Source organism: Sander lucioperca, chromosome 3 (assembly GCF_008315115.2).
Source record: "Sander lucioperca isolate FBNREF2018 chromosome 3, SLUC_FBN_1.2, whole genome shotgun sequence".
Lineage (NCBI taxonomy): Eukaryota > Metazoa > Chordata > Actinopteri > Perciformes > Percidae > Sander > Sander lucioperca.
In genome coordinates this window covers 24179205-24192451 of record NC_050175.1, presented here as the reverse complement: position 1 = coordinate 24192451, position 13247 = coordinate 24179205, and the positions used below count along the sequence as shown (strand labels likewise).

General features: G+C 42.3%; 1 protein-coding gene across 12 annotated transcripts in view; it reads right to left on the bottom strand.

Annotated features, from left to right (window-relative positions):
• The window catches only part of sox6 (SRY-box transcription factor 6), a 137030-nt gene that overhangs the window by 74245 nt on the left and 49538 nt on the right, over window positions 1-13247 (bottom strand). For all 12 annotated transcript variants that reach the window (XM_035999563.1, XM_035999566.1, XM_031324215.2 and 9 more), the window contains one exon: window positions 10615-10825. In XM_035999563.1, the coding sequence (XP_035855456.1) occupies window positions 10615-10825 (211 nt within the window). The remainder of the gene's footprint in view (window positions 1-10614; window positions 10826-13247) is intronic.

Sequence of the window (13247 nt, the reverse complement as noted above, 5' to 3'; positions counted from 1 at the left end):
TTGGTCATGTAAACAGTTGCTATAAATACACTGTAGGTAACCTGGACAGGATGTGCTTCATCTCAGGTTCTGATACATCTCCTCTGCTGCAATACTTCCTTCTTTCTTCCCTTGCTGCCTCATCTCCTTTCATCTTAATTTCCCTTTACTTCTTACTGTACCTTCTTTACCTCAACACGATGATATCATATCTCACCTATCACTTGTTAGTGTCAAGGGGCTGTTGTAGTTTTTCCTCATTTATAGGAGTTTGAGACACTGCTTTATGGAAGCTGAACTCAGGGCTGATATTGGATCCACAGTCTTATACAAAGTGGTAAACTAAAACCTTTTCTGATTCTGATTTCTGATTCTAAACAAACAGTTTGCATTCAAGGAATCAGTTCAGTGGTTTATTTTCTGCTCCCCTGTTTCTTTGACAAACATTTTGTGGGAAGGTTGCAGAGTTAAATGCTAAGTGGACTGAAAGACCTCAACACATGCAACCACTGGTTAAAACTATACAACTTGTATAATTTTAAGTAGAAAAAAACTGGATGCTATTTGCAGGTAACGTTTTGATTATTTTAGCTTTTTCCTCAGGTAGCTAAAAAATGCTGGCCTATGTAATCAGGAAATTCTACCTTATCCCTTGCCTTTATCTGCACTGACCAGTGTTAATCCCACAGTGTTGACCTGGCCATTCTGAGAAGCCGTATACACACACTGACCTCGCTAAATAGGACACGTGTCTATCAAGCATATATGAATTAACCATCCCCAAGAGGCTTCACCTTCTGAGCTGAGCAGCATGTGACCTCTCCCAATCCATTTTACTGCGGCACTCTGTGGCAATCAGGCTTGAATTATTAAAGTGAGCAGTGAGCAATGATCAATTCATTGCGGCCCTTGCTTGCAGACTGCCCGGCTGTACTTCAGCAGAAATGACATTGAGAACACTTGAGTATGCTTCCAGACAATGCACATAAATGTGAAATATGTCAGACCCAATATGTCAATAATTATAACTGTACAGGCTGAGGCCATGTCCGGGTTAATCCTACAGAAATGCTGTTAGATGACTGTGGGGTGAGCAGGTTTCAGCGCTGTGATTTCTTACAATGCTTTCTTGACAGAAAGATTGGGAGAAGTTGAGGGGCAGACAATGTTTGTAATAAATATTCAGTGCGTGTTTTTTTGAACATATGTTTAAGTGACACTACTGAAGACTTGTAGGCCTTGCAGAAGGCATGGGCCACAAAAAGCTAAGTCAAATTGCAGCCTTCCCCTTATCTACACAAATTATAGAGAGGACAAACAAAAGCTAAGAAGTTGAAAGAAAGAGAAAGATTGCAGGGAAGTATGCAGTTCAAGGAAGCTGGAAGTAGGAAAAGGGCAAGGGAAAAAATCCAATCAAAACTTTGTGAGGAGCAGATGAGGAGCCAAGATAAACCAGTACTCAGAGCCCCCAAAACTGCAATCTCCCCTTAAGCCGGAGAGTGGCAGCTGGCAGAACAGCTGGTGAATAGGATTAATGTCAGAAGAATGAAATAAAACTCAACATATGTCCGAGCCTGAGGTGTTGGGACTGTGCGTGATTTTGCCCCCGATGGATGCCATGTGTGCATCTGGAAGGAGCTGCTGTGCTGCTCCGCTCTCTACCCCACAAGGTCACTTTTAAGAACTAGGACCATTAAATGCTTGGATAGCAAAATGAACTTTTCATTCCCTCTCCTCTCCCGTCCTTTGCTTTGAAGTCTCTATTCAGGCAGCAGAGGGAGTCTATTGAATACGGTTATCAACACAATGCATACGGGAAACAAACAATTGCTACTTTGAATAAATTAATGCCTGATAGAAGATTAAATAGTGTAGTGTAGAATTGTCTGATTTAACAATATGTCAGCCTAATTTTTTATTTAACCAAATAACATAGTTAGTCTGAGTGTGTGCGAGCATGCTTATATTTGGTTTACTGGAGAGAAAAAGTAGATTTACTTCTGGAATCTCAGCCGATGCTGATCAGGGGATCAGCACTTGTGTAGATGAACATTACAAGGAGAAATATGTGGACTTGATTTCAATTTATAATTTCCATTTGATGTCTGTAATCATTAGGGGCCACACACTGTAATAAATTATAATAATTTCACACAAAAATTAAATTACTGGGTACCTTGCATTGGAGAGATTTCTTTGGGTACCCTGCAATTTAACTGTCAGCTATAAACTTCCCTGCTAATCAATGCTCAAAAACATTCACATTTATTCAACTATGTTAAATTAATAGATGTGTGAATAAAATGTGGAGTACTGTGATCATGGCTGTTCAGTGTGATTTAGTAAATTAATGGGTATCTGACACTACAAGGACAAAAAGAGACTAATAGGATCCACATGAATGCATTACAATTTGCAGTGAAGCTAAGTGTCTGGTATAGACATCGAAACTTTATTTCATCATAAACACTGGACCTTGGCGATGCGCTTCAGAGATTGAACCATAAGATGAGATATTAAAAAAACACAAATTGCAAAAATAAGCTGAGTGATATACTGTACGTACAGCATACAGTAAATGTGTTGAACTTTGCTAAAGCTCGTGTGTGTGTGTGTGTGTGTGTGTGTGTGTGTGTGTGTGTGTGAGTGAATGTCCTCCCACTGTATATGACAAAAAAAAGAAGACAAATTTTAAGTGGAAACAAAACAAAAAACAAAAGTGAGGGTATTTATTGATTTCCATTTTGCAATTTGGTTTTCTCGTTTTAAAATAGTAAATTAAATTTATTGAAACTTTTTTACTAAGATGCCAGAGTTCGGGATGCTCACATACCATGCTTACTGGACTTTAAGAGAATAAATAACATAATCTCAAAATAGTGGTCTTTGGTCTGAGAGGGAAAAAAGAAATGCTAAACACCTCTTACTATTTAAAAGTTTCAAGAGTTATTATACATCTTTTTTGTGGTCTTTTGTTACATTGTGTTATCATACCAGAACTGACATTTTTACAGCTTGAACTACACAATTACTAAACAAATAAAATAAATGATGAAGTTAAATGAATGTTAGTACACTGTACTATTCTGATTCTTGCCTTGCCACTGGGTAAAGAAATAATAAAGTAACCATAGCACTTCTAAAGGTTAAGAATTCCAACTCCTAAAAGTCCCCATTCATTTGCCCACAGTGCCCAAGTAGTTGGTTCTGCAACAACAGACGCTGTACTTTTCTTTTGAATCAGCCCATTCCCTTTCTGTGGGATACAGAGCCATATGGACTGAGACCTGCTGGGCAAAGATGGAGAAATTTGCTTCTCATGAGCGACTGAGCTGATTGGTCCAGCTCGCAACAGGGAAGCTAACAACAGGCTTACAGAATCGGCTTTGTGGAGCAAAGTGCCACCCACCCAGAAGAAAATGACAAAGAAGAAGGATAGAGGAAGATGAGGTGTTCCTTTTTCCAATATTATGCTAATTGGGACAAAATTAGCAAAAAGCTGGGCTCAACAAATCATTAATCCTAAATTTAAATAATAATGTCAACTGACAGATTGAACTTCATGATGTGTGATTGACGACTTGGTGTTAAGCATATTAACCACCCGACCGGTGCAGATTATTCTGGAGGTACTTTCAAAGAGACATGACGTTTGTCAAATAATTATAATCATTGGCACTCAGGCTTTGCAGTGCAATAAAACAAATTTCTATTCGTTTCTTCTGACATCCTCATCTCATCTCCTGGCGCTTGTAATGTTATTGAACAAGGAGAAAGAAAACGCATTGAGTGGGAGGAAACATGTTTCATCACTGCTGATTAAATAATCTCTTTGTTCAAAAGGCAACCATCAAAGTTTTGTGTAAGACATTCACGCTTGTTGTTTGGGAAAAACAATGCAAATATGTTAATAGGTCTGCTACACTAGTTGTCATGTTTGTTTGTGTCAAGGAGGATCTCTTAGCTGGATGGCTGACGTACGTCTGACTTACAGAACAAGCCTACAATGTGTTCTGAAATCATTAGCAGGCCACAGAGGCTGTCTGTGCCCAGGGTGTGCGTTTCACTCACACTATTTTGATCCTTGGTCAGATGACACCAGCTCTTTTGTCAAGTTATGTGTGGAGAATGCTTGGGAGCTGAATGCCACAGCTAGGACAGTGATACTGAGCTGGCATACAAGTCTCCCTGTGTAACCCTACTGCAGCAGGCATTCTCACACACACACACACACACACACACACACACACACACACACACACACCCTCCCTCTGCCCCCCCCCTCCCATCCCATTGTGGAATAGCCCCTCTTCTCCCCATTTTTGACCGCCTCAGCTCCTCCTCCATTGCCCTAACTATATGCAGTTCGTCTGTACTTGTTCATGTTCCTTTTAACCGCAAAACCCAATTCTAGGCTTCACGGCCCAATGACAAATATAGTAGCATTAATGGCTTCTGCCGTCTTATGTGTCAGCGTTTCACCATCTCTGTGCCCCTCCAAATAGTGCGGTGTCACATAAAACAGTCAGGCCATTACAAGCTGCTGCTGATCTAATCACCCAGTCACCCACATAAAGAACGGTGGCAAATGTATTGTTTTTTCCATCAGCAAATATAATTATTTAACTATTTCCCCAAGCAGTGATGTCAATGACAAGTCATACCTACAACCAGTGTGTGAGTGTGTGAGTGTGTAAAGACAAACAAGCCTCTGTGGAACCCTGGCTGTGATTTGTCTCTCAGAGACACCCGTTTCCTCCTATCAAGGGGTTCCTGTGCAGCCAGTAAGCCAGGATCACAATGGGAGTTTTGTGCTGCATGGGTGCAGGGGGACACGCTCAACAGCTGAAACCCGGGAAGATGGCCCCTGGAATGCTTCACAGCAGTTGCTACTGTTGACTAATCGGAATATGAGAACTGGGGAAGGTGATCTTGAATGCAAAGAATGGCACATTGAAGAAGCAGCTGCTTGTTTTGTCATCTGAATGACCAAGACAGCAGAAAGGGTTCCCGTTTTGAAAGGGGCAACAGAATCTATATCTTAGCTTGTGTAAAGTGAAACCTGTGTTGGCTTCCAAAGTCCTATGGGGACATGCCTGTGTTATGTGAGGGCTCTGTTTTGGAACAGATAGTAAATACATAATTCAGCAGTGGACCAGACACTCTGTGCTCCCTATTCCCCTCATACAGCCACTCCATTTAGCCCTGGGCTCTGATCTCAGCCTGGCGGGGGACTTTGTCACTGGAGAGTAAGATGGGGTGGGAGACAAAAATCATATATGGAGGGGGAATGTTGATCTGGATCAGGTTAGGGTTTCAAGATGGTAGGGAAAACTGGAGAAGGCAAAAAGGAAAAAGAAAGGACACCAAGGAAGAGGATGGAAAACTGAGATTAGGGAGGAGAGAGGGGCAGGGTATGTTTTTTGTGAAAGTTCACATGTCAGGCTGGCAGGCTGCCCGCGGCATACAGCCGAAAAATCTATTTAACGTCTGCTTCACAGGGTGACAAGAGGGTTGATTGGCAGAGAGCAGAGAGCCGCTTTTGATCATATGTCCTAACAAGCGATTCCAGCTCATGTCTCTTCAGCCTGAACAGATCTACATTACCTATTCAAACAAAAGTGACAGACCAGAGCACTGCTCCACTGGGCTGGTGCACCAAGCCACAGGCCAAGAGAGAACACGCACACACACATGCACAGGAAGGCACCCACTGAGCCAGACAGTATATACAAGCGCACGCACGCACGCACGCACGCACACACACACACACACACACACACACACACACACACACACACTGTATTGGCTATTTGATCAAATAGATTACTTGCATCAAGATAAGTCTGTAATCGTGTTGACAAAATAAGGAACATATTATTAAAGCAGGTGGGGAACACAGTGCACAGGAGAGATGCATGTGCTTCACTGATGTTTGGCCAGTGTCCTGCCAGGAGGGGTCCTGGCCTAATGCTGTCCGGTAGGATGCTGCACTCAGTGAGAGGCAGCGTAGAGCTATGTGTGAAAAATGCCTCAAAATCGGCAACCAAGGCAACTGGATTTCCAGCCCTCATTGCATATGCATAGAGTCAGAGGCTCATGCTCAGATCATTATAACAAAGATTCCTATTAATTAGGTGGGATAAAGCAGAACCAGATGACATGGCAGCTGGGATGAGAGGAGAGGGGAGAAGGGGGGAGCATCAGTCTGTTTGGGGGGAGGTGCTTTATTTTATAATATAATGTATAATACAGACTGTGTTACTTTTTTCTAACGCTACAATAAAACTAAATACATTTCCAAAAATAAATCTGTTGGCACTTTTAAGCACCTGCAGCCAATTTCCAGTGATCCTCCATGTGGAGTCAGCAGGGGCTGTGACACTGACAGGGGACAGTGTTACAACAGAGTCAAGAGTTCATCAGTGCTAATCAGACCACAGGCTTAGAGCTGATCCTATTCTCTTCCAAAGCTTTCACCCATCCCTGAATCTCATTACATGGCCTGTTGTAATAGAGGATAATGACCTGGGGCTATGCACACAACGCTGATCACTCCCCCACACTCAACCTACTGCACAGTCATTACACAGTGATAATACTCCACCTCGCCAGGGGGATTACACTTATAAATAGAGGAGAGGTGATACAGGCAAAGGGAGTGAAAGAGAGGCCTAAGTGATAACACAGGAACACATACAGTACTCACATATAGGCCCATGCCTGAACACAATCAGTTCACAGTGGCGCACCATGTTGTGCTTTTTTATGTCACAAGCAATGGTTAGGTTACCTGCCGCTGTAATAGGGGGTAATTTCTCAGTAGCCATTAAATATCCTTCTACCTAAGATTAAAAGTGGCTCCCCTTTGCTAAGCTAATTAGCCATGACTCTGTCAAAGGGCTCCAGGTGTTGAGTATTCTGCTTGAGCACCTACTGTATCCACTCTGACTGGTCTAAAAAGCTATAGTATTAAGGAAGGGTATCTTCTTTGTGTGCTTTATTTTGTACTTGTAGGTTAGGATATTTATAGATTTTAGTTATCGATTATATGTGAAAACTGTCCACTGTCAGTTTAACAGCTGTGTCAATTGTCCTTAGACTACACCTGTTCACTGGCTGTATGGCACTGTAACACATGCGGCACTGTTTCCTGGATGTTGTTGAGGAAACTCTCTCTCTCAGCATAACAAAAAACACATAACTGCATCTAATTCTGTGCTTGTTTTACTGGCAAGGACTCAACAAGTACAGTAGATACTGAGCCCAGGGAAATCCATAAAAACTACGGCAGGAAGCTTAAACCCAATTTCCCGTCCTTGTCTTGGGGGACGATCATAAAGACTCAACGCACAAAGTATTTTGTGTGTTGACTTGCACAGTATTGATTCATACTTTAGTGCATTATATTAAACTGTTCTAATTGCATGTGAATCAAATCAAGGTCACCTTGGGTTTTTATAATGGTGGCTATTTTTCTTTTTCCCATAATACTTTATACTGACATTTTTAACTCTTGACAAGTGCTGTCTGGAGACTTATCCATAAATAATGCATTTACAATACCTAGTAAATAAACATGGGGCACAATCGTTAGCCCTGCTGGCAACTGGGCCTAATAGAGCTTTTACAGCAAAGGTGACTATTCAGCTAAATGCGGTGCTCGCTGCTGGGAGGACATTTTCATTCATTAGCACAGTCACAAGCACTTAAAGCACTTTAAGGACCAGAAATTGAGAGGAAGGGTGGAAGGATAGAGAGGGTGAAAGGGTACAAATGTATAGAGATGGAAGGATGGAGGAGATACTGAGCACCACCTCTATTGTTATGTTTATAAAGTATGTGGTCAATGAGGGAAACTGGCCAGTCGTTTTTCTTTGAATGGAGACATACAGTATTAGTAGAAGAAGTCAAAATATATATTACTATTTATTTGCTAAGCTATTGTCTTTACCTGCTAATTCCAACTTAAAAGGTCAGTATTGCCAAAATCCTCCCCACTTAGCCCTTACCATTCAGAAACCGTAGATTTATTTTTACTGAACAGGTGAGATATCAGCTACCTCTACAATAAAAGGGAGGTGATTGGAATTTAATTGGTGGTTCTCATGGCATAATAAAGATTACATCTAAAAAAAACTCAATAGTAAGAAGCACTAAAATGGCTAATAAAGACGGTTAACAATATTTGGTTACCGGTCCAGGAGGCCTCTCAACCAAAAGCTTCCACCAGTGTTAACATCCCTTTAAGTGGGATTTCACGTTCCACAAAAGAGCAATGTACTATGTAAAAACTGGACCACAGAGCATTTGTTTTCCCTCTACACTTGAGGTCATCGCGCTTATCCTCAGTCCATCAGTACAATGAACTATCTTGACCAGCCAAGGAAGCCCAGAGAAGAATGGTAGCAGATGGTGAAGAGTCTCTGAGGACCTCGGTGATCCCGACCAGGCAGGCACCAAAGCAGCAGAATTAGACACAACAGTTGTCATGCTTAGATAAGCGATATATTTAGCTCATCTGTTGCTTGTGCCACATTAGCAGCATCATTAAGACAACAAATGGCTTCTCCAACCTTCTTGTTTAATAGGTTAATCCTGCCCTTTTCAATTTCCTCTCCATAAACAAAGACATACGATTATGATTTCTCAAAGGTTTCTTTGAGGTTTTCCTTTGGCAGTTTCTAAGAGTCCCTCTCCCTCCGTTTTACAGTAATCACTGATCATCACCAATGAAGCTTCCTCAAGTGCTCTCAAGAACAGAGTATCTCTCAGTTTCTGCAGCTTGGGGACAGCGCACTGAACTTTGTGAGGCTCTTGTCTTCTGCTGTGTTCCCTGCTCAGAAACTAATTTCCTTCAACAAGGGAGTTTATTTAGGTGGCGATGATACACAGTGCATGAGGCAGACCAAGTCTTTATTATTAACAGGAGATTAAAACAGCTGTATGGCACTCCAAAGCACCCTCTCCTCCCTGCGTTAACATACGGCCCTGGATTACAAGCTGCACTTGACCATTTAAATTACTGCAACAACCAGCCTTCACCAGCTGGGGCTCATTACCATAACGCCCGCCGTCACTATAGAGAGCACTGACAATCTTGCCCTGAAAATCAACTCTGCATGAAACAAGACGCATATTAAATATATTCTTACCTATGGGTAAAACAAAGAAGTAGTAATGAAATTGTTTTACTTCTTTTTACTAACCAAAAACTTTCTCTTGCGTCCTTGGATCAGCTTGACATCTACTGTAAGAGTATTAGCAAGATTACTGCATATTCCTAATATTTATGTCTGTTGGTGTGACAGAAAAAGGGGAGCATTCAGAAAAAAACGTCCATGAACCCAGGGAAAACTCTTCACAAAGGCAAATGTATCTGCTGTATTGCAGTATTGTGAGTATTAATTGTACTTTTTCACAAGAGGTTTTTACCTTTGGATTTTGTTTTATTATATTTTCTTGCTAAATTGAAGTATCAGTGGTCTTTAGATAATATAAAAGGCATTGATTACATTATCCTGGCATGCTTATGTGCACCAGCCTGTTTTGTGTGTTAATGTTTCAAATACTTCTTGTCCTTTGTTGGTCATTTCGATCCATTACAATGATCCAAACGTTTCAGTTTTCTAAATGATCTCCAATTTATAGGTGTTCAGGTAAATAAGGACTGATTGTTCTGTTGTTTTTTGTACCTAAACGACACCACAAACAATCAGTCCGCCAATCAGGACGTGGCTAAATGATTATCTGGTGAGAGGCCTCTGCTGCTCTGATACAAAGATCACCAAACGAACACTTTAAAAAGAAGTGGCAAATTATTTTTAGGCTAACAGAGGTCTAATTTATTCGTCTGATGAAGTGCTTAAGCTAAGAGCTCCCTAGACACTAAATGAGACACATGCATTCCCAAGGGGGTTTAACATTTGATTGGATGTAGTTATATTACTACAGCCCTAATTAAGAAGGGGGATGTGTTTCAGCAGCTCTTTCAAATATTTGTTTTTCCGCCATACTCTTGATAGACTGCAGGCTGTGGGAGGGAGAGTCGAGCAGGGTGAAACGGGGTGCAGATATGACATAGACCTAACAGTCTTATCACAGAGAAGGATTTTTCTTCTCTGCATGCAATTGCAGAAAAAAATAAAAAGTCTGAAATCTTCATGGTGTGTTAACAGTATGTGAGAAGGGCTTTGGTTGTTTGTTGGTAGCAAACTCTTGTAATGAATAACTGTGCCGAGTGAAGTGTTCTGTGTAGCAACATAAAAAGAGGTAATGTTCCTGGCATCAGGTCAGCACTATGAGTTTTACAGTCAAAGAGTTTGCCTTGGCACGGGAGAAGACCACACTTATGGTGAGGTGCACTGCCACACAGTCTTTGTCACATTGGAAGAGGTTCAGAACAAACTGGAAACACTGTAACGTCAGTATTCCCAGCTTGTGTGTGCCCGCATGAGTGTATGAGATGGAGAGATACAAGAGAAAAGAGGCGGACAGTCAGGAAGCTAGAAAATTATGAAAAGCAAAGAGGGAAAATTTAGGAAGATCAGGCTCAATGGAAAAGGAAAAGTAAGAGGAAAAGGGTATTCCTACGCCCAAACATGCACACACACACACACATACAGGGAGCCATACCGTCTTGCTCTGTCTTTGTCATCTCCTCGAGTTTCTTCTGCTTCAGCGTGTCCACTACGTCTGCCAGGCTTCCTTTGCGGCGCTCCGGAGTTCCAAACGCAGATCCGCTCAGCAGGTCACTTCGCTCCCGGGCTCCCTCCTCCGGCTTGTGTGGGGAGGTGGAATTGTTCCGGAAGGAGTACAGGGAACATACTTTATTGCTGTCAGATTCCTGTAAGACAAACAAAAGTTGGGAGGGGTGGCAACAAGGGATTGGATTTGTATTAAATCGTTTTTCTGTGTTTTGTAAGGGCTCCAACAGTTTTGCAGTTTTGCAACATGCAGCTATTACTAGTTTTTTGCAGCTCAGGGGTGATTTGGCTTTATCAAATAGATCCTCTCTGGCTTTCATACAGCAGCTTCTGTGTCTTCAACAGAGCCAGCTTTGCTGGTAAATGAGATATATAAGTGAAAAACTGAGATGGAATGATGAGGTACACTTTCATAGGGCATATCCATAATGTGCTCTTTACTTTTCATCTGCAGAGACTACACAAGAAACCTCCCGACTGTAATTTCTCAAATTGCTTTTGAGTGTGCATTTGTGTTAGGGTGACTGCTGTGTAATTTGTTCATTTTCTAGTGGAGACCTATTCTCAGCTGAGTGCCTTGAGCCATCGTAAATCTGCGTCCTGTCTCGAGCTGTTGTTGTTTTTCAGTCCCACCTGTGTATGGTTAAGTATTTAACGAAGGGTCCTGTCTCTGGCTGCCTGGCTGAGTGCTCCCTGTGCACAAACAGAGACATGAAGGAAATGGGAAGAAGAATGGGAGAGAGAGAGCGAGAGCGAGAGTGAGAGCGAGAGAGAGAGAGAGCTCTGCACATGGGAGTGTATAGTCAGCACACAGACCATGGCTGAGGGTTGCGTCTGACAGAAGGTGGTGTTAATTATGGTTTGTGGAGTCTGAGAAAGCAGAAGGTGGCTAAGCAGCCAGGAGTTTGCAGCCTTTAACAGGGGAACAGTTAGCTCTGATTTAAACTTTGGGCCTTGTAGTGAAGGGAATAAATGTGACAGCGCCTATCATAGAAAAGTGAGCTTTAATCAACAGCAGTGTGATAACAGAGTGTTATATAGCAGGGTTAAATGATAGAACCACATCTAGAGCCACTGACAATCCAAAATAAAAAGTCAGGAATGTGATAAACCAGGCCGGAATGTTGTCAGTGCCAATGTCTCATCCCTGCGTTGCATGTTGAGCTCCAGGCAGAGTTGCAGTGGTGTGTCGGGTGGTCTGGTACCAAGCACCAGGGTGGCACGACCTACCGGCCTACTCCGCACCTCCCAGCCCTGTGTTGGATGATTATGCAGTGTGGCAGAGACAGTGGAGAGTGCTTGAGGGGAGTGGAGCAGTGCTGGGTTAATCAGCTGGCACAGGTTCAGGGCACAGCCCACACAGACGCATGGCACAGCAGTGGAGTCAGGTAATCAGCAAAGGCAATACTCTCATTCCTTTCGCCTTATGCCTTTTCCTCTCTCTATCGCTCCTCGTCGTCCTTCAGTTTACCTTCTCTCTCTTTGTGCGCCCCTCCTCCTATACTTAATCTTTGAAGAGGGAATGACGGAAGATTTTTATTCTTTTTTCAGTTTTATCAATTTTTCAATCATTTAGAACCGATATGACTAGACTTGTCATTGACATTTTGTTTCCACTTTTGTAATTCACCTTTGTAAACACTTTTACAGAGGTTCTATACTGTACAAATAATCATTAGTAGTATTATGGTATTTATAAACTTTTTCTTTGTGATTGAAGCTCGCCAACATAAAACTTGCTAAAATCCTGTTGCTGATATCCCATAATGTGCCAAAGGTGAAGGCAACACCTGAGCAATCCTTTGCCTGTCAATTTTAGCAGTCCGCTACAGAGGCTATTCATGTGTCAGTGGTGTTGTGTGTGTGTGTGTGTGTGTGTGTGTGTGTGTGTGTGTGTGTTTCTCATGCACGTTGTGCTGCAATGCTGAGGTGTTGACGGTCTCAGCAGCCAACTGCAGAGCTACTTCAGAGGCCCTCAGGGTCTCTTTACCACGGACCCGTCTGTCACAGACAACCACCTGCCTCCCATGTCTATAGCCCACGTGCCTGTGCTCTTCTTTGCTCCGCTCACATCAAAGCAGATCCACACTTTGAATGTACAGCGTCTGGGGTCTGGCTGCAGATGTAGCTTATACACAACAAGAAAAACAACACACGTGCACCGAGGACAAGACATGTTTCTTTAATGGCAACAAGAATGCATCATGGCCTTCCATCGGTCATGATACAACTTTATGAGCCATTCACATTATGAAAAGGGAGATTTAGAGGTCCTCTGTTTAACCTAATAATAGCTGATGGTTTAGTGTTTGGCAGAGCTGCCTATCTGAACACCCCAGATTCCCAGAGGTTTCACATCTTTAGGGAACCGTGGGATGGAGCCAGGGATAGAATATCGGCTGAGCTTCTTTATACAAGCCAGAAAAAATAGGTGCCTGCTGAGCCATGATGTTGAATACCCAACGGAGGACAGTAAGACAGTAGTACACACACTCATACAGTAGGTTTGAAATTGTCCTGCTTTACTAGGTTTCTTTAAAAAGAAACCTTTACTTTACAATT